This window comes from Passer domesticus, chromosome 1, assembly GCF_036417665.1.
Source record: "Passer domesticus isolate bPasDom1 chromosome 1, bPasDom1.hap1, whole genome shotgun sequence".
NCBI classification, from domain to species: domain Eukaryota; kingdom Metazoa; phylum Chordata; class Aves; order Passeriformes; family Passeridae; genus Passer; species Passer domesticus.
In genome coordinates, this window is record NC_087474.1 from 150,075,713 (window position 1) to 150,097,124 (window position 21,412).

The window sequence follows — 21,412 nt, forward strand, 5'->3', positions numbered from 1 at the left end:
CTGCCAGGCTGGTGGAGGGTGTTTCATGCCATGGCCAGAGAGGAAGGCATGCAGCTTTCCAGTGCCATCAGCTGTCACTGTCATATTTTCTGAAAAATCCCTTCACCAGGATTTCTTCTCCTGGGAAGCTGAGAAGCCTCCGAGAAGAATGAAAACAATAATTATCTGATTGCTTCTCCCGTTTTGATGCTTTGGAATGTGGTCTGGAGATTGTTTACCAACTGGTCATTGTTTGATTGGTTTCATGTGAATTGTTTTAACTTAGTGACCAGTCACAGTCCAGCTGTGTCAGGACTCTGGAAGCAGTCACGAGTTTTCATTATCATTCTTGTAAAGCCTCCTGTCTGTATACTTTCTCTATTCTCTAGTATAGTTTAGTATAGCATAAAATAATAGAATAGAATAGAATAGAATAGAATAGAATAGAATAGAATAGAATAGAATAGAAGAATAATAAATCAGCCTTCTAAGAATATGGAATCAGATTCAATCATTCCTCCTTCATCCTGGGGACCCCAGAAATTACCACAATCAGCAGTGATGTGTAGGGCATGGCAGGGTGGGTGTCTGGCAGGGAACAGAGGAAGCAGCAAGGAGGGTTTCCTGCTGGGATAGGGCTGTTCTTTCTCTTGTCCTGTACAGGCAGGGACTGAGACTCTCCTCTGTAAGATAAAATGTCCTGTTTTGGGTATTCCTCTAAGGAGGATGCTGTGGGCTATTTTCTGGCTCTTGCTTTGAGCTCAGTTCAGCCCCCACCTGCCACAAACAGCAGCAAATCTGCAGTGAGCCTGGGCTGCTGCCTGCCTTGGGCAAAGCCAAGGGAGAACCAACTTTCTGGTGGGTTTTGGAGCAAAACACAGAAATATTTTATTGGCCAAGATGTTTGTGGCCTCTTGCTAATGTTGTCTTTGATGCCCTTTGGGTTTTTTTTAGCATCCTTGGGTGAGAAAGAGCAGTGGATGGGACAGCATCACAAACATGCATTATTTGGTTTATGTTTTAACTGTGATTCCTCTCTGTAAAAATCCATACCTTGGGATTTATGGCTGAAAAAAAATTTTAGGACAAATTCAGTGGACAGTTTGTGCTTAGGAGTATCAGAAGTTTCATTTCAGTGTGCTGTGAGCCCTGGGAAACAAAACTCACTTGAAGGTCTTCCTTTGATCATATTTTATTTATTCTGAAATAGCTGGAATTCCACTTCTGCAGTCTGTCATCTCAAATTCTGAAGACTGGAACAGTTTTTGCAGCTTCTTGGCCAGATATTGAGGAAGAGATCCAGCAGCCATGCCCTACATATCTTCTGCTGTGCTGCACACCTCTCCCAGGTGTCCTCCACAGGCCTGGCTTTTGGCAGCTCTTCCTTGGGATGAACACAGACTGTAGGACAAAAAAATTAATTGTCTACGTTCTGCTGCTCAAATTTATCTTGAGATTTCACACTCACTTGATTAAAAAATTTGCAAACCAATCTGCAGTTCTGTGCAAGGAATAGGACGGCAGAAAGATTCATGCCTGCACCAAGCTCTAATTTGTTTCTATCACTCGCTTCAAAGAATAGAGATAAGTGGTATTTTCTAGAGAAATGGATTTGATCTTTGCATGCATCAGGTACAAACCACAAGTAAACAGAAAATTTATGAAGAATTTTTATCTAAGAAAGGGAAAAATGCTTACACTAATATCAAAGTATGTATTTACAGAGGGATGTTATGGTTTATGATCAGCCCTGAAAGAACCATTGTAGTTTTTAAAACTTCAGGCTGAAGGGTCACCCCATTTATTTCCTGATGCAAACAAACAAAACTGCAGACTAGAGCTGAGACACTCTATTTAAATGAATTTACTTGACAAATAGTTTGCCTGTTGAAAAAATTCAAATAGAACAGGCTTCTTTTGTTGAACTATTTACAGTTTTAATCTAAATGTATGCCATTGTGAGATATTTTGACTATGTTTAATTTTTGGGAAAAAAACCCCATACCAACAAAACTATGGTAAAACAGGTGTTTGATTAAATTCCAAACTGACCAAGGTAATATTCTTCACTTCACCAGCAGAACCAAACTACTCCTCTCCTTTTGGTCAACAGCACAACAGGAGACAGCTGGGAGGCTGCTGTGTGTACCCTGTGGTTGGCAAAGTGCTGCAGCGAGGCTGTAACTAAGTTAATAGGTTTATCTGTTGGAGAGATGTAAAGGACAAAGAGGTTTTAACTCTGTTTAATGCCTCACTTAGCTTGCTGAGCAGCAGTGCTGTGTCTGTGTGGCTAATACCTGAAACAATAGTATTTCAGAAGAAGTGAAGAGCTGGATAAAAATAGAAGGACAGAAGTGAAGGGATGTCCTAATTACCGTGGTCCCCACGAGCCTCTCAGGATTGACTCATCAGCTTCACCATCATATCACTGTTATGGATGACATTGTGGTGGTCAATAGTTCCTTTTGTTCAGAGGAACAGACCAGAGATCTATATCATTAAAATGGAGTGAAGTGAAAAACTTGTTTATCTCCTAATTGTGCCAAATGCAAGATTGCTGAAACCCTCCAAAGCCACAATAGTTCACCAGGAGAAACCCACCTAATCTGATCTGTGACAGTAAAAGAGGTGAAGTGTCCAAAGTGTCTTGGCCTTCAATGGACCAGATTAGTTCTGAAAATGCCACACAAATTCCTGCACTGGGTAGTTTCAATACAGCTGGCTTTGTGTACCTTGGCATGGCTCTTTGGCAGAGAGTATTTCTAAACAGACTCACAAAATGCATCATGTCCTGCCTTTCTGGAAAATATTTGGTTAAATTAGATGTTTTTGGGAATGTGCCCTGTACTGCTGTTGTTGACATTAAGGGTTTGTCATTGCAAGTTAGAGGACAAAATGATGGAATGGTTTGAAATTGTCGGATCACAGAGTGGTTTGGGTTGGAAAGGATCTTAAAGATCATCTAGTTCCAGATCTCTGCCACTGGCAGGGACACTACCAAGATCCACATACTGGTCCCTAGTGCTGGCTGAAGTAGTTTTATCCCACTGTCAGCCAAAATGGGAATTTTATTACCACTGTATTCTTGAATTAGGATAAACCCCCTCCCCCCACAAATATTGTCGAATTTGTTGCTGCAGTCAATGCAGTATAAGCAGACAGATAACAGAAGTACAAGGTCTGGCTTCAGCTCCTCTGACCTGTATCTATAGGGACCTTTGCAGTCCTGAGTTATTCAGGCATCTACCGCCAAGATTCAAACCTGAATTTGTCTTATAAATCTGCTGCAGCTTTTAAAACCACAAGAGACCAGGTAACAGAGGCTGAAGTAAATCTGGAAAGAGAAGTGGGCAGGCAATGTCTCAAGGCTTTCCAAGCCAGGGGTTTGCTTTACGGGAACAGGCTGAAGTTAAATATATCTGCAGAATTGTGCTGAAGGAGGACTAGAATTGTGCAGTGGGAAAGCTCCAGCAACATGGGAACTGCTATCAGAAAAAATAAAGATGGGTTTATTGTTCTTACAGGCAAACTGGTTTTGAGGGTAGCTGACATGAAAATAAAATAGAAAACATTGACACTGTCCCTCAAAGTCTTGCATTTGCTCTGCTCTCAGCCCCTGGCTGCCATCGTGTGCTCTGCTGCCTCCCTGGGCTGCCCCAGGGTGGGTGATCCTGCAGCAGCCCAGTGCCTGAGGCATGGGTTTGGCAGAGATCTGAGTTCTGGTTTATATTTTATATATTTTATAATTTATATATATTTTATATTTTATTTTGTATTTTATATTTTAGTCTATTTGGAGAAGGTGTTTGTCTGCTGACCCCGAGCCCCCACCCAGACCCAGCACAGCCGAGGGCAGGGAGCAGCTGCAGGCTGTGCCATGGGTGCCCTGGCTCACACAGCCCCTCCCTGTGGCACATCAGTACAGGAGATTCTTTATGTAATGCAGAAGAACGAGGTCAGGAGAGACCAAGACTCATGTTTTGTGTTTACTGTGAGACACTGGAAAAGATTGTCCAGAGAAGTTATGGCTGCCCCATCCCTGGAAGTGTTCAAGGCCAGACTGGATGGGGCTTTTAGCAACCTCTTCTAGTGGAAGATACCACTGCCAATGGCAGGGAGCTGAAATTAGATGATCTCTAAGTTCCCTTCCAACCCAAACAATTCTATGACTGGTAACTGGCTTTATCCAGCCTCTGAGAAGTGGATATTTGGCTCCTGAATATATCTATCCATATCTATATCTATATCTATATCTATATCTATATCATCTATATCTATATCTATATCTATATCTATATCTATATCTATATCTATATCTATATCTATATAATGAACAGACACAGATATGACATGATTTGCAGCTTGAGGTCAGAGCTCTGTGTGTTGCTGATGCTGCAGCTGAGTTTCTGTAGCTGTGGTGGAAATGGATCTCCAAGAAATCTGAGTTCCAAGATCCAAATCTCCAAGAGTTTTACTGCTGCAGCTTTTGTGGGGAAAGGGAGAGAGCAGGAGGGCTTCAGGCTCTGCTTGCCAAGGGGTCATTCTTTTCCAGGAAAGAGAGAAATTAAGTGACAAAGGATTTTGGTTATCCTTTGCAAAAAAAGCATCAAGCTTTCTTCTCTTCACTTCTGTGTTTTGGTGAAAATGTAATGGCAATTAAATGAGCTTTGCTAAATCTTTCATAAACCAGGCTAGTTGTGGAGAAAGCAGAGGAGTTAAAATAAACTCTAGTGTTTTCCCTGCAGACTTTCTTGCTGAGGCTCCTACAGATACAGAGGTCTGCAGGTCTACGACTCCTAAATGCAGTTGCTCATTTTTGCACTCAGAAATTTCTGCAAGTGGCTCTTTTCAGAGGAATCTCACAGATCCTGAATTTTCCTCTATTCCATCTGCAGTCATTTTCACCCAAACCAGTTCCATGTGAAGTTCATTTTGTTAAATTTTCTCCATCTTTAAAAAATTGAAGATTTTTTTTGTGTGTAGATATAAGTGTTTCTAGGTGCACAGTTCTTTTCAGGAAGGCTCATCTAGTTATTTTAAAAAGAACCACATAGAGAAGAACCAGGATTTTGAGTGCTGCTATAAATTTCTTAAATATTCCCATTTCCTGGTATAAGTGGTTTGATAAACTACCTCTGGATATACAATCCTGTATGAGAGCAATCCAGGCCTGTGTTTTACAGAGATTTTGCAAAAAAAGCAAAGGATGTATGTGCTCAAATCTGGTGTAATTTATATTGCAGGTGACAGAGTTGCTATTCCAATTTTCACAGTTTCACAGTGTTACTTGGATTTGTTTTGTATTAATTAAATTTTATTACATCTGAAATTTATGTTATCTTTTAATTATAATAATATCTAAATTCATATTGAAAAGTGTGGCTTATCAGCCTACACAGTACCTTTCACAAAACTGAATTAAATGTCTTGAAAAAAAAATTTAATTCACATTTACTGAGATGAATGACAAAAGAGCTTATCTCCTCTCTCTCGGCTTTTTCTTATTTATATTCCTAGATGCTTATTTTATCTGGCATTCAGGTCCCCAGTGTGGTGGATTTTTCCTGTTTAAAATAAAGCTATCCTTTTACAGCCAAAGAAATGTTTTTCCAAATGAGGAAGGTAAGTATTTGTCTTTTGTGCCTTACTCACCAGAGCTGATGTTGTGAGGAGGTTGGGCTGTTTTTGTGTTGATCCTGGCAGTGTTACTGTGTTCTGTAACTGGGCATTTCTGATATGACTTATGGCAGTTCAGAATATCAAATATTATCCCTCACTACATTTTCTGCAGAATAACTGTCACGAAGCAATGCAGCTTTTTGTGTGCCTCCTTGTTTAACCAGGGCTATAATTTTTGCAGCATGTGTTTGGTGTGGGAAGACAATTTAATGGAGACACATTTCCTCCCATTTACAGATCAAACTCTCCCAATAAACAATGAGTCAAATCACAGGGAGCTTAGGGAGATGCCTCATCTCTCATACAGTTTGTTCTCTGCTGGGTCATGGATGATTTGAGGCAGCAATCACCTTTTCCTGTCTCTGTCAGGTGGAGATCACTGGAACTTTGGCTTGAATATCTCATAGAGTGATATAAAATGAGCATAGAAGTGGTTTGTATAAAAGCCATAATCTGCTTTTACCTTTTACTTTTCATTTTTACTGTATTTTTAATATAGTATGAGGCAGTGATCTTAATGAAGATGCCAAACTTGCACAGTGAAATCACTTCATCCTGCAATCCGACTGTGTACTTGGTGTTTGGAGAGGGATGTGTATCCATATTCAAGTTCCTTTTAACCTTTGGTTTGGGTTTAAAACTCTTAATTAAAGCCGTGGGACTTTAGTTAAGGTCCTAGGACAAAATGCTCTTGTCCATTCTTTGAACTCTCAGAAGGGAGAAGATGCTGCCACAAAAAGAACTTGGGCCCACGTTTCAGCCAGCTCTGTTGAGGTGATTAAAGATCACCATCACCAGCTGAGAGAACAAAATCATGCAGGGTGTGAATGAACAGTCTGGTTATTACAATTATCCCTGTTAAGCCTCAGGGTCCCCTGGGGCAGGTTTTGGGTAGTGCAAAGCAAAGGGGCCGTCTCTGCCCTGTTGGTCCCACCATCCATGGATCACAGCCTGGGTTCATTGTCCCTTGCTGGCACCTCCAAGGGCTTCAGCAGGACCCTGCTGAAGTTCCTGCCTTGGGGGCACACTGATGCTCTGGCATTTCTAATGCTGCTGATTTCTTCAGCATCTCACTGTGGAGCTCTGGGCTGCCTCATTCTTTCTCTAAAGTGGGAGCTGGGTGCTCAGAGCTCAATCTGTGTGACCGTACCCACCTCCTGTTCTCTTGAGCTCATTTATTTCCCAGATTGTCATTTTGTCAATCAGTTTTATACTTGAGTGATATGAAAAACAAAGTCAATAAAGAGAAGGCCATCCTTAGGTTCTGTTTATATGGCAGTGCACTTACTGAAGCAGGCCCTGTTTGCTCAGGTTTTTAATTTTTGGGGGGCAGGAACTATTCCTCCCTATAGGTCTGAATGGATGTTAAGATGGTGGCAACCAAATTTTGAGCAGGGTCTTTAAGGAGTCACCACTCTTGCTAAAACTCAGACACTCTCAAGCACTTAGCAGTTGCTGAGGCTGTTCAGGGAGATGTAAAATGCTTGTATTTGGCCAACAGCAGCATCTTTCTGAGAAAGAGGTTTGTGTGACCAAGGAAAAAGGTATGAGGGCAAACATGGAGCCAGGAGGCACCCACCAGGGGCAAGGCTCGTGAGATCCACAAGGGCAACTCTGACGTTTACCAACCCTGCCATCTCCTCTGTGCCCTGATAAGGAAAGTGAGTTCTCAGAGTCACAGAAACCCCCATCCTGGTTTTGCATATTCTAGTCTCAATTTGCGCCTGAAATCCTGACTGTGTAAATATACATTTGACAAAAGCACAAGGAAAATTGTCATATCAGTGGCACTGAAATAACAAGATACTTCCTCAAATTTGGCTCCCTGTTCAATATTGACTCACCCGTGTCACAACACACAGTGTACAGGGGTGTTGACACACCAAACAACTTGGCAGAATTCCATGTTATAGCCCAATTTTATATTTCTACCTGGCCTACCTTTTGATACCTACTATGTCTGAAAATTTTACGATAATTATGTCATAGTCTCTGATCAGTCTTAGGACTGATTTGTATGACATGTGGGAACATTAAAAACTGCAGATCACCTGGAATGGACTCCCACAACAGATAAGATTTGGAGTTATTCCTTGATTTCTCAATCTGTAGGTGGTTTTGGTGGTTTGGACATGTGGATGGGTTTTGTTTTGCAGCCAAATGATACTAGAGGTGGAGAGAAGTATTTAAGAAAAGGCTGAGATTTTGGGGTGTTATTATTCCAACAGCTCAGACTATTTAAAAAAAGCCCAAACCCAAACTCAAAAGAAAATGCAAAAGGAGTCTACAATGAGAAATAATTACAAAGTTAAGATAAACCCAGTCATGGAAATACTTGTGAAAAATGTGTGGCATTGATCCTGTCCATGTAATGACCTTGTGTCCTACCCACTAGGTAAAAAAATGTTTCCAACTTGTTCCTTTGGTATCAGAAAATGTGACATTTGTTCATCATTCTCTTTAACTCAAGCTAGTATTGGCCAATTGGTTTGCAAGACCTAATGAGAGCTGAACACCATCTGGGATGCCTAAATCATGGCCAGGTTATTAGATATTCAGAAGTGCCAGTGTGGCTATTTGTGAGGGTGTTTGCCATGCCCAAAAGTTGTGTTAACTTTTGGAAAGCTTGTTTGGAGAGATGCCCAAGAGGCAAAGTCAGTATTTCCTGGCCCAGGACAGTCAGAACCTGGCCAGAGCTCTTCATGGTGGGGTCTTTGCCTTATAAAATCAAATGAGGGGGACAGTGGCACATTATATTGGTAAGTGGGGCCACACATGAAAAGTCTTTATCAACAGTATTGGGAAATATTTTTGGGGCTCTAAATTACAGTGTTTGGGTGACTGGGCATTTTAGGGACTGTAGTGCTTGTAGTAGAGGCTGCTCTTCAGAGAGTCCCTCTCTGCAGCTGGCCCTCTGGAGGTTTGGTTTCTGGAGCTGGTCTGCAAGGATTCAGGAAGAGAGACTGAGACTTACTGCTGCTGTGAGCTCTTGTTTAGGACCTGCATGCAGCTTTGAAGCGGAGCCATATGAAGACATCACCATTCTGGTCTCATCCTGGTTTGAGCCATCACAGAAGAAAATTAAATAAGGAGATGATATGAAAACTGCTTTACAAATTATACCACTAGTATTTTGAAGGCAAAGCAATGCAGATAAAATACACGGAGCAATTCCAAATCCATTAGCAGCGGATGTGCTTAGAAACCCCAGCCCTATTATGGAAATTTGTGGGCAGGTGTCCATAAATTGATAAAAATGCATTCTCTATGCAGTGCTCACAAAGCTGAGGCTAGAAGAGTAATGGGGAAGCTGTGCAAAGCATTGGCAATAACTATTCTCCATAGCTAAGCACAAAGAGAAAAAAAAAATACAAAGCTGGTAAAATCAGAATTAATGTCAATCTGACTTTACAAGGAGAAGTGAATGTCTCACAAGTGCCTATAGAAGAAATTAAATCTGTTTAATGCATATATTGGGAAATAAAAAAAAATCAGGGGATAGAATTAGAGGCTTGGTTTGAATCATACCCAAGTAAAAAGCATTTCAAAGGTATGGCTCTCTTTGCCTTATCAAGCCTGTGCCATAGAACAAGGGCTAAACAAATAAAGAAGCATGTGATGTTACAGATGCAGTAACTACCTTGTCTTGCAGAAGGGGGGAAAGTACAGATAATTACATGGACAACGTTGGCTTTAAAGTAACTTGTAGAAAATTAGGTTCAGGATCAGCAGAGGACAGTAACATGATGCATGTTGGAAAGGGGAATGGAAGATTGCTGTGGGTAGTGCTGTGTGAGGTTTTAAAGCACAGAACACATCCTCATGAATATGACCAAGCCATTGAGGCTTGGAAGCTTGCCTAGAGGTGGGATTTGAATTATGGACACTGGTTAAAAAATTCTGTATAAAGTTGTTTCTGTTGAAGTGAAAAAAAACAACCCCAAAACAGACATCTGCTGACATATGGGCATGAAATAGTCACCCACAGGATTTCAGATTCAATTTAAATTAATAAGCTTGTTGTGGATTAAATAAACCAACAGAGCATATCTGTATGAAATACTAAGAAGTGCATATATTAAAAATTTTTCTTTCTGTTTTCTAGAGCAACATATCTGAGGAAGGAAGCAAACCAACTTTACCATGTTTTTAATTACAGTTGTGAACAAAACAATTTGAATGCTTTATATAGATTGTTTCACAGAGGAAACCTAAAATATCTATAACTGAGCTGCAGGGGAAGCTGTAAGTATATAAATGAGAAGAATTTTATTTTATTCACATGGGCAAAATAAGTTCCAGTCTCTTCATACTATATATAAAAGTGAGAAATGGATGCATATGAAGCAGAGATGTCTCTTTGTATGTTACCTTCGGTAGGAAGTGCTCATTTAAAGCATTGGGGAATCCAGGTACAAGCCTTTTTCATTTGCTTTGGATTTTGTTATGTAAGACTAAGTGAAGGACATGGCTGAAGCTTTGCCTGTGGAGCAGGAGGATAAGGTGTCAATGGTCACACTGCAGGACAGGTCAGTCTGGTGTGTATTTGTGTGATGTCCTTTCTACTTGACACCAGAATCAGACATTGCAGAGTTCCTGGGAATTGCCAGATATTATGGTGTGGGAACCTTGCTGGCAGTCAGACCAGGGTGGCCTGATGTTTTGAGCTTGAGGGGGAGCAGGAGCTACTCCCTTCATGTCAATTATTAGCTATGTCTTCTATGCCTTTGAGTGTAATCTCAGTACCACATAACTGGGAAGGACTTTGAGGCTTTTATTCCACCTTTTATTCCAGCCAAGGCTGAATGTTAAGTCTGAACTTGACAGAAGAACTCAGGGGGTTCCCTTGCTGGATGTCCACACCTGCATGAGCTCCCTAGAATGTGTTAGGTCAGCTAAGTCTCAAAATGTTTCTTTATTTCCACTGACCAAGAGGTTCTAGGTGACTATTTCACACATCAACATTTAGTCTGCAGACATGTGGAGTTAGGAGAGATGAATCTTTTCTCTATCATCCACATCAGGTAGATTATGACTTAGAAAACTGTGAGACTTCCAGCACAACTCCTTTCTCAGAGGAACAAGGAGAGGAAACAGCAGAAGAAAAGTAAGAAATCTGACAGCAGGTTCAAGTTCCTCCTTTTATGTTAGAGTTGGCTTGTGCCTGACTGTCTTAGCTTTGCAGCTTTTTTATTAGATTAGTGGGTAAGAGGGGAAATGGATTTTTTTAAGATGGGGTAAGCTGATAAATGAAGTGAAATGAAAGAGAGCATCCTCCCGGTTCAGCTGCTACAGACTAGGAAAATCCATCTCTGGGGAGTTTGGCCCCCCTTATCAGGGTTTCTCAGGAGTGTGTCCTGCCTCCATTTCCCAGCAGATATTCCTCTTGCTGCTGTCTCTACTAATTCAGAGAAAAGCAGGGAAGGCTTGGATCTCCATGCCTGAGCAACTTCTAGCACAAGCTGCTTCAGAAGAGGATGTCACAGGCTGATGCTTTGCCCAGGCTGTGGTTGGCCAGGGATGGGCTGCAGCCTCCCTGGTATGCTCCAGACTTCACACCAGCTTTAGTTAGGCAGCATAAAATTTTATCTGTGATTTTATCTGTGTGCCTCAGGGGGCTCCTGTTCTGAAAGCAGAGCGAAAGGGGCCATCAAACTTTTATGGCAGGTGTAGTTAATTTACATGAGAACTCTTCTTCCATTTCAGAGCATGGAAAATGTTTTTGTAGTAGCTGTGCATGATGTCTATTCCAATTCTTCTATATCAATAACCATCTTTTCAGGACTGAATTTATTTATGAAAACTCAGCAAATTTTTCCAAGAAGCATGAACTTCTAGAGAAGCCAAAGATGATGATCTATTAATTGTGAATTTAAAAAAAACCCCTATTCTTTAAAAACTGACTCTATTTGAGAACATTGTGCTCTGTTCTCTGAATGCTTTACCCTTAATTTCTTCTGGTATCTCAATGTTACATGGTCATGTGCTAAGCAGCAGCTGAATGGCTTCATCTGTTCCACACTGTAGCTATGTGTCTTATGCAAAACACTTCTTCAGTGATAAACTGTAGCAAGTGTTTCCTGCTCATCTTGCCATTCCACCAATGATTTTAGAAGCCCTAATGTATCCCACTCATTTGTCTTTTTCAAACATCAGTGTCCAAGCTGTAATTTGGAAGGCACCCCATGCCCTTGGTGACCTCACTCTCCTCCATCCCCTGACAACTTCTATTGTCTTCTTTTGGGAAAACTGCACAGAATGCTAGACTCAGAATGTAAAACCAGGTGTTTAGAGTGGCATAATCATTTTTGTCACAAAGTGAAGAAATGATGGATGCTTCATCCACAAAAGGGACTCTTTCTTTCTTTCTTTCTTTCTTTCTTTCTTTCTTTCTTTCTTTCTTTCTTTCTTTCTTTCTTTCTTTCTTTCTTTCTTTCTTTCTTTCTTTCTTTCTTTCTTTCTTTCTTTCTTTCTTTCTTTCTTTCTTTCTTTCTTTCTTTCTTTCTTTCTTTCTTTCTTTTTCTTTCTCTCTTTCTTTCTCTCTTTCTTTCTTTCTCTCTTTCTTTCTCTCTCTCTCTCTCTCTTTCTTTCTTTCTTTTTCTTTCTTTCTTTTCTCTCTTGCTCCCTTGCTCCCCCCTTTCTTTCCCCTTTCTTTCTTCTTTCCCCTTTCTTTCTGAAGTGTAGAAGAAACTCCGCCAGCTTTGCATCTTCCTGGGTGGAGCCCTTTTCCTCATTGCCTGTTTTTCCATTTCTGTCTAGAAATGTGCTTTACCCAGACTTATTCTCCTCAGCATTTTAATGCCCTACATTGCATTACCCAAACCCTCCCTTGCAGATATAATGGCACTGTTCAAACTAATAATGATACCATATAATGGGAACTAGCCACACCTTGTGGCTGCTCTCAGCTAAACTCTCAATCAAATTGCCTTGTCAGGGGTTTGGGATATTGGTGGGTAAACATTTCTGAGTCACAGTGTTTCTGGAAGACAGCTGCCTGGGAAGCAGGAAGGTGCCCAGGTTTATGTAATCCCTCAGCCATGGAGTCTCTCCAAATAGCTGTACATTGCTGGAGGTGGGTCCAGACAGACCTGCTTTCATCTTTCCCCCCACTACTGAAACACAGCACATTTTTCCATGTTTAATCATTGGCTAGATGTTGGGGGGAAAAAGGTTAATATGTTATTATTGAGTTATTAGTGTCAATTAACACCAACCCAAATCCCACTGTTTGAGGACAGCAGGAGCCCCATTGTGGATTTCCAATGGTGTCAATCATTATTTCTCATTGCAAAGACTGTGCTACAAGATACCCTGTTATTTCTGTGAGGGTGTGTTATCCCTAAGATAGCAGCAGACTAAAAGCCCGGTATTGACACAATTTTTCTCTTCCTTCCTGCAGAAAACAGACACTGCTTTTCAGGTCACAGTTATGTTCTTCAGCCTCCTCTGCCCCCATGGTGTTTGAGCAGATCAGACAGACCTCACTGGGCTCCTGTGTGACCCCTCCAGGGCACTGAAGCGTGCCTCATTTCACATTCATTCATTTAATTTCCAAACTTAATGAAACCAAATTCAATTACTGTCATGGTAGTTCTGAGCATGTGTCTCTACACAGAGAAGAATGCAGTTGAATTTGTCCACTTTAAATATTAATTCAGAGTAACTCCCCCAGTGTCCCCTGTGCAGCAGAGCCATCATTGGTCTCCCACAGAGCCAAGAGACTGGCATCTTTCAGGAAATTAGAGAAATAACAATACCTAAGGTGAGATTAATGTTATTGAACCTCAAAAAGGCCCTCTCCAGTTCATGCTGAGCAGTGAGGCACAGCTCTGCTGGCCTCCTCTGCACAGGCGCATTAGAAAGAGGCTGGAGTGCTGAATTGAGGACAGTGAATGGATGTCTGTCAACATGAGAGATGATTCTCCCACCTTATAACAGGTCAGTATCCTAAATGTGAAAGAAACTACATCAATTCTGTAAGGTAATGACCAGTGGCAGCTATAATATCCACTGAACTAACAGTGCCCCAGAAAAATGCCCAGTTATGAAGTGAAAGAGCTCTGCACCATAAAAGAAGAATTTTTATGCACCATAAAAGAACATTTTCTTGAATGTGGGAGCTGGACTGATGAGATGACCCAGAATAGCTTGGAATGACTTTCCAAAAAATGGAGTTTCCATCTTTTGTTTCATTTCACTCAATTTTCAAAACTGAGCCCTGCAGCATTACCTACCAAAAACTAGTGGGTCACACTAGGTCCTCCTAAAGTGCTGTTTCACAGCCAAATTGGAACTGTAGGGACACAGGCATCTTGTGCCATTAGAGAGGCCATGGAGGCCAGCCACCCACAAGGGCTGGTAAGTATAACACAGGATCCATGACACCTACCTGTGTCTGGAACAGGGAAGGGAGACCAAACAGGATGTCCTGAAGCACCACAGATGGCACTGGCTGCCCCTGTTGAGCTGCACTGCTTTCTTTGCTTCCTTATTTCAGAGTCTGGGTCCTCTCCTCTTTCCAGTTGCTGTTCTGATGAGCATTCACCTAAACATACCTACAGCCTTCCTCAGAAAGCTGCTAGAACTACTTTGTCAGGATAAACAAAAAATTGGGTAAAGAAATTAAGAAACTGCTCACCTGACACTTTCATAGGCCGCACAAGGGAACATGTGAGTGGAGAAAAAAATGTTTAAGATTGTGATTTCATCTGGTTCTGAGCCACCCTGATGGCTCTGTCTTCCCTGCTGTCCTTTCTCCTGTTCCCAACTGCATGATGGCTCTCCCTCCTTTCCTCCTGGCTCCAGACTCTCTGGTTCCTCCTGGAAAACAGTTCCAAATTGTCCACTTCTTTCTGGTGGATAAACAGTCTCAGAGGAGTGTTGCTATAGTTGGTGTAACATATGCATCAGAAAGATGGTTGACAGCAAAAAGGGGACAGGTAAATGGGAATAATGCCCTCATCCCTTCCCAGCACAAAGAGCTGTTAAATTGACTCAGATTGCTATATGAAAACCCATCAAAGGTAAATGTCTACACTACAGGGTATGAATGTGTCCCTGTGAGTTGTCCTTAGCACTCAGAGCAAATGTATGAGTAGCCAAGTGCTAAAACAGACATAAGCCCTAAAAAGTCAATTAAGAAAATAGTAACAAAGGTTGAAACCTTTAGTGTTTTCCTCTATCATAATCTATTTTTAACTAAGATAGAGAGAAGTTCCTGTTTGGAGAGACATGAATTAACCTTCATGGTGTAAGATATTCCTCTTGCCAAATAATGTCTTTTCTTCCTCATTTACTCCTTAATACCAGTCTTTGGCAACACTTAGACATGAATTGCCAAACTACTGCACTGAGCAGCAAAATGACTACACATGCAGTGACTGCTCAGTGAGACAGGTCCTCTCTTTTTCTGCTAATTTTATTAATTACAGAAGTTTCTTTATTCCTTTCATGCATGTTTTAATACATGGGAGATGTTTACTTTTGCAGAACCATGGAACGCAGTATGTTCATATGTGTTTTATATGAGACATGAAATGATGAGCTAGTTAACACCCTGTGTATTTGGGCAGCAGGTTGATGTTGTTAGTCTAATTAGGTTAAGAAAGACATTGCCTAAACTGTGGCTGTGCTTTGTCCCAAAGTCTACACTTGTATCTCTTCAAGGACTAATGGAAATATTGCATTGGTTGTATTGCTGTGAGACTGAAGAACATCATTTGCCATATGAATAATTTTAAAATGTTATAGTATGCCTGCAAATGCCCCAGGGAAATAAGAAACCAGAATGATTCCCATACAGCAGCTGCATAAGCTGAAATTCAGAGAAGATATATGACCAATATCTCTTCAGAGGGTAGATTTTGTCCTCAACCCATGTTGTAAATCCTGATATGCCTGCACATGCCATCCCCAGAATATAGGATCATAGGGTGGGATCACAGGAGAACTGAGCAGGGGCCTGTGGGCGGGCTCCAGTTCAACCTCCTGCTCAGAGGAGAGTGACCAGGTGCTCTCCAGGCTTGGTCCAGCCAGGATGTGAAAATCTGCCAGGGCAGAGATCACACAGACTCTCTGAGCAGGTTGTTCTAATGCTGGGCTGTCCTCATAATTGGGATGTATGTTTGTTTGTTTTATTATATCTGGGACATACAGGGAGCAATAAGTCTGAACCCTGGGAAAACCTAAACTAAACAAAATAGCTCTTGTGCCTATCCACTTTACCAGTCTCTGATATCTTGGAGTTAAAACTCCCAAGATTCTGTTGATTTTGTTGGAATATTTGTACACTAGGGAGAAAAGTCTGGGCTGGTAAATCTGGAGAGAGGCTCTATGCATGCAGAGAAGGAGCAGAAGTTATGTTAGTGCAGCAAATACCTGGACCACGTGAAGCCCTGTGAAAAGATATATACCTCATAACCCAAAATAACCCCCAGTATACTCCATTTTGACATCATTGCACCCCAGAACATCAGGCTGTTGTGCCCCTGGAGCTGTTTTATGAGCCAGAACACTGGCTGAGCCAGGAGCTTATCCTACCCAACTGCAGCTGCATGGCAGGAGGAGGAAAAAGTGTCTCTGTAAAGGAGCACTATGAGGCAAAACCACAGACTTTTGCTAGGCTTCAGTAAGCAGCTAACAGCACTTGTACACTTCAGTGCTTTGGGAAACCTTATCTACAATAACCATCATAATTCAGTGTTTAAACAGCCTCACCCTGCCGTGGCGGATCTCTCAGTGGGTTAATCATAACACAGGCAGAATCCCTATGGCAGCCAAAGGAAGAAGACCAGAGTGTCTGGCATGTGTGGGATGAGCTGCTGAAGGCCAGCTTTGACATCAGACAACAGAAAGGTGTAGGAGATGGAAGGAAAAAAGCCCAGGTAATGTCTCTTCTTGAAAATGTAAGACATCTGCAGTTAGAAAAAATAAGGTTTAGGAATACATAGAGACCTAGAATTTCAACATTAAGGTGTTTGCATGAGGGTTTTATTTAAGTCAGAAAGTTTCATACTATTATTTTTTTTTCTTGAAAGTCTTCAAGGGAAGATCATGAATTCTACTGAGCTGCAGATGAGAGGACATGAATGTCTCTGGCAAGCATATTTTCTCGCATCCTTAGGTCTTTCTTGTCCACTGTTTTCTAGAATTTTAGTGTTCTCAGGATCACTCTGGTTCACACTTGCTGTGCATTGACCAGCAGTGCAAGTTAAGAAAACAGAAATCCCTTGGAGCACCCTGGTCCAGGGCTGTGGGGCTTGAATGTAGAGGAGTTCCTGTGTCTGCATCAGTTGGCTTAACATAACTGGTATCTCTGCCTGTAATTCTGTGATTCTGTGATTTTCTTCAGAAATACTCAGAAACAGCATTGCTGTGTTTCGTAGGTAGATATATAGGTAAATACATATATGCATCAGTTTATCCATTGAGAATGTCTTTTCATTGCAATAGGATGCATCTAAAGGAAAAAGATGGCACTTAAATCTTTTAATGCTCAGTTGCAGCAGCTGGAAATAATCTTACTTTCGTGAAATTGATCTAATTCATGAGCTGGGTATTAGCTCTAGTTTTTAAGTGCTTGTTTTTCATAAGGAAAGGTTACTGGCTTTTTGCTGAAAGAGAACAGAGGAATAACACCCACAAACACAGTGGATGTTTGTGTCTTGAAGCATATGCAAATATAGATACACATGTCCATGTTTATTCATATGTTTTTGTATTTCTGTTAACAGTAAGATTATTTAAATAGGATATCCTGCTTGTAGTGTATATTCTTGTTTCTACCTTCTTTTGCAGTAGAGCTGAATGTGGATCTAGAAAACAAATTTTGCCTTGGCTCTATGAGAACAAACCAAAAACTTTTAAATTGATTTTATCGCATCTCTACAGACTCAGAGATGTGGAACTGAGACCAAAGCTTGGCCAAAGTTCCTAGAGAATTTGCCTTAGAATTTTATATAGTTTATATAACTAGCAAATAAATGGTAGTGATTAAATAAATTTAACATAGTGACAAATTTTAATTTGTGCCTCACCCTAAATTCTAGGACAACTATACAAGGTTTTTTTGTGTGTAAAGAGAAAGTCATGTTTTGCTGTAATGGTTTGCTTCATTGAAACAATCTAAGAATATCTACCTAAAACTAAACTAACATTAGCTCTGGTAAGATTGATATCAATTTTTCAATTTCTTCTGCTGAAATGTATTTTTTCTGCTGATATATATACATATATATATGTGTGTGTGTGTGATTTTGGAGTCCAAGTAATTTAATAATCTGTGGAACTGATCCTGCAGACAAGGGATATCTCCATCAGAGAAGAAAGCAGTTGCATTACTCTGGAATACCTTTAAAGTTAACAAAAGGGCTTGTCACAGAAGAAAGACAAGAGGAGGCTGGGTGGGATTATTTGGATTAATTTTAGGTATTATGTTTTATCCAGGCTGCTTGATGTCCTTGAGGGAATTGTTTCTCCTTGAAACAATTCACAGAGCACCACATAAACCTTTGTGGCTAAATGGTCTCTGGAAAAGCCTGTCTGTCTCCACTGCTATGCTGGGAGGATCCTGCCTGCTAAGATGCACTGGGACCAAACCCTGGCTCCCTCCCTCAACCCCAGCAATGGTGAACATAGTGGAGGTCTTTATTTCTAGTTTTGAGCTTTATTCCTGTTCACTACAGCTCAGCAGCTCTGTTAAGGACTTCAGCACAAGGAAAAGCAAAGCAGTTGTGCTAGGGATGAAAAGGTTTTGGAATAGTGAATATGGAAAATTACTTCAGTGATATAATGCTTTCCTCTTTGACTCATACAAATAGTTCAGAAAGTTTGCAGACAGCACCTAGCTGCAGCTGAGTCACTTGAGGGAAGGGATGTAATCCAGAGGGGCAGGCTTGGGGAGTGGGGTTATGTGAACTTCATGACGTTCAGCAAGGCCAAGTGCAAGGTCCTGTGCATGGACTGGAGTAATCCCCAATATCAGAACTGCAGAATGAGTTGGTTGAGAGCAGCCCTGAGGAGAAAGACTTAGGGATCCTGGTTGGTGAAATATTGGACATGAACTGGCAATGTGCACTTGCAGTCCAGAAAGCCAAGCATGCCCTGGGCTGCATCAAAAGAAACATGGCCAGCAGCTGATTCTTCCCCTCTGCTGTGCTTTTGTGAGAGCCCTCCTGGAGTCCCCTGCCCCCACCGTGTCCAGCTCTGAAGTATTCACCATAAAAAATACTCTTGAAGAGGGTCCAGAGGAGGCCATGACAATGATGGAGAGCTGGGGCACCTGTCCTGTGAAGAAAAGCTGAGAGAGTTGAGATTATTCAGCCTGGAGAAGAGAAAGGTCAAGGGAGACCTTATTGCATCTTCTCAATGAACAGAGGGCACTTACAGAAAAAACAAAGAAAGCCTTTTTACCAGGGCCTGGACAAGGGGCAATGGTTTTAAACTGAAAGTCAGTAGGTTTAAGTTGGACATAAGTAAGAATCCTTTAGATGAAGGCAGTGAGACAGTGGAGCAGGTTGTCCAGAGGAGCTGTAGATACTCCAGCCTGGGAAGTGCTCAAGACCAGGTTGGACAGGGCTTGGAGAAACCTGATCTGGTGAAAAATGTCCCTGTCTGTAGTGGAGGGGTTGGGCTGAATAATTTTCAAAGTTCCCTTTCAATCCAAACTGATCTACTACTCTGTGATTCTGTGAATAGAAGATTAATTATTCCTCTGTATGTTTATATACAAAAGAGCATATTAGTAATTCCTCCAGCAATCTTTCTTCATATAATAATCTGTATCTTCTTTCATGTTTGTTTGCCTTTCTTCTTTATTCAATCGTCCTGGTAAAATATGAATGAAATTCGATGCAGACCTGATTCCTCACATGGGGATCAATTTTTATGTGGAGACAGGCTCCTTGCTAGACAGCATGGACAGATATTTTTGCCAGCCATTTCCGTCTCGGACACTAACAAGACTTGTGACAATTGCAGTAAATTGGCTGCTTCCAAACATCTTGGTAAATACTGAAATAACCAAAAGAACTTGGTTCAACCAAATGTGCTTATTTTTGATAAAGTGTGACTCATACCCCAAACAGCAAACCCCTTTGAGCTCCACCCTGTGAAGGGAGGATGCTCTCAAGGACATTGATGAGACAGGAATATTGACATAAAGATATTACTGTAGGCATTAGTAATGTTCTAGACATTTTATACAGCCTTTATTTGAGCAGCTTCTCTCTAGCAACAGTGAAACAAAGGAGTAAAATTGATAAACAATGTTATATCCATGGCTATGGTAAAAGGTGAGAGAGAAGATATTTGTCCAGACCTTTCAGGCCCTGTCCTTTAAAATATAAAACTGTCTTTGATTTAAAGGGTGATTTTGTGGAAAGTCTGGACTGGTTACACACTTTCTTTTTACAAGTTTGGATTTTCTGGTAGCAAATGGAAAGTGAGTTGCTGCAGCATCAGACAAGACCCATTTCTAGTCCAGTTTAAAGGCATTTTACAGCATCAGTGTGAAGCACATAGTCTTGGTTTCAGCTGGGATACAGTTAGTAGCTGGTACAATGTTGCAAGATTAGGATTTAGGATTGAGAATAATGTTGGTAGCACACTGATTTAGTTGCTCTTGAGAAGTACTTACACTCTGTCAAGGACTTTTCAGCTTCTCACACTGCCCTGCCAGTGAGGAGTCTGGAGGTGCACAAAAAGTTGTGAGTGGACACATGTGGGACAGCTGACCCCAGCTGATCCAAGGGATATTCCAAACCATATGGCATCATGCTGAACAATATACTGGGGGCATTGACTGCAGGTCAGGAATTGACCTGCAGGGGGAATTGACCTGCTGCTCAGGGACTGGCTGGGCAGCAGTCAGTGAGTGGTGAGCAAACTGCATTGTGCATAATTTATTCTGTATGTAACAATAACAATCACAATCACATTATCATTGTTATTATCATTATTATTTCTTCTCCTTCATTTTTGTCCTATTAAACTTTATCTCAATGAAAGAGTATTCCCTTTTTTTTCCTGTTTTCTCCCCCACTCCACTGAGGGGCAGTGAGTGAATGGCTGTGTGGTGTTTAGCTGCCTGCCAAGGTAACCCAGAACACACGTGTAGTGTGGCACTGATCAGCACTTCCAGAGGGTCACTTGGTGCTGGGTGGCAGCAGCCCTGTGTCCCACTCATAGCCTTTGCAGGCTCCCTGGGATTTCCACAGGCAATTATCCTCATGCTCCACAAGTAATTGTTCAAGGTGGTGTTGTTTTTCTCTCTCATGACTTGTTCAGGACTGGAGAATAAAGGAGTTTATTTGGCCTGGCAGGGCACAGGCTATCCATAGTGAAAATCACCTTGCTGTCTGGACCAGAGCACAATTACTGCAGCAGCTATTCCATAAAATACTCCCTTCAAACTTGATATCTATAGAAATGCTGAAGGCAGCATTCACCCTTCTGTTTTTCAAAAGACATGTCTGTTATGAAGATAATCCTCCAAAATCATACTGAAAATTAATTTGAAAGTTTTGCAGAACAGGAGGTTATTCTGGAATATGTGACTGGTAAACTCTAGCATTTTACAGCTCCACCGAGCCAGAAAGAATAGCCCTTTGCACTTTAAGATAAGTGACATACTCATCCTGTTTCAAGAAATGTCAGATTAACAAGCTGCTTACCTCTTCATCTAGGAGCATCTTTTACATTAGTCAGTGATGGTCTTTTCATTTTTTTGGACTGGAACTGAGGTAGGGACAAC

General features: G+C 41.2%; 1 protein-coding gene and 1 long non-coding RNA gene across 3 annotated transcripts in view; one reads left to right on the forward strand and one right to left on the reverse strand.

Moving 5' to 3' along the window:
* Positions 1-948: 948 nt before the first annotated feature.
* The window catches only part of LOC135284684 (uncharacterized), a 32,205-nt gene continuing 11,741 nt past the window's right edge, over positions 949-21,412 (reverse strand). Inside the window, exons 3-6 of one of the 2 annotated variants that reach the window (XR_010349913.1) lie at positions 21,333-21,396; positions 14,300-14,481; positions 8,633-8,713; positions 949-1,380 (exon numbers count right to left, since the gene is read on the reverse strand). This is a non-coding gene — a long non-coding RNA (uncharacterized LOC135284684). The remainder of the gene's footprint in view (positions 1,381-8,632; positions 8,714-14,299; positions 14,482-21,332; positions 21,397-21,412) is intronic. The other variant, XR_010349912.1, reaches the window with a different exon arrangement.
* Positions 16,414-21,412, forward strand: part of FER1L6 (fer-1 like family member 6) — a 79,871-nt gene continuing 74,872 nt past the window's right edge. The window contains exon 1 of the mRNA XM_064396264.1: positions 16,414-16,544. Within this exon, the coding sequence (XP_064252334.1) occupies positions 16,525-16,544 (20 nt within the window). The 5' untranslated portion in view covers positions 16,414-16,524. The remainder of the gene's footprint in view (positions 16,545-21,412) is intronic.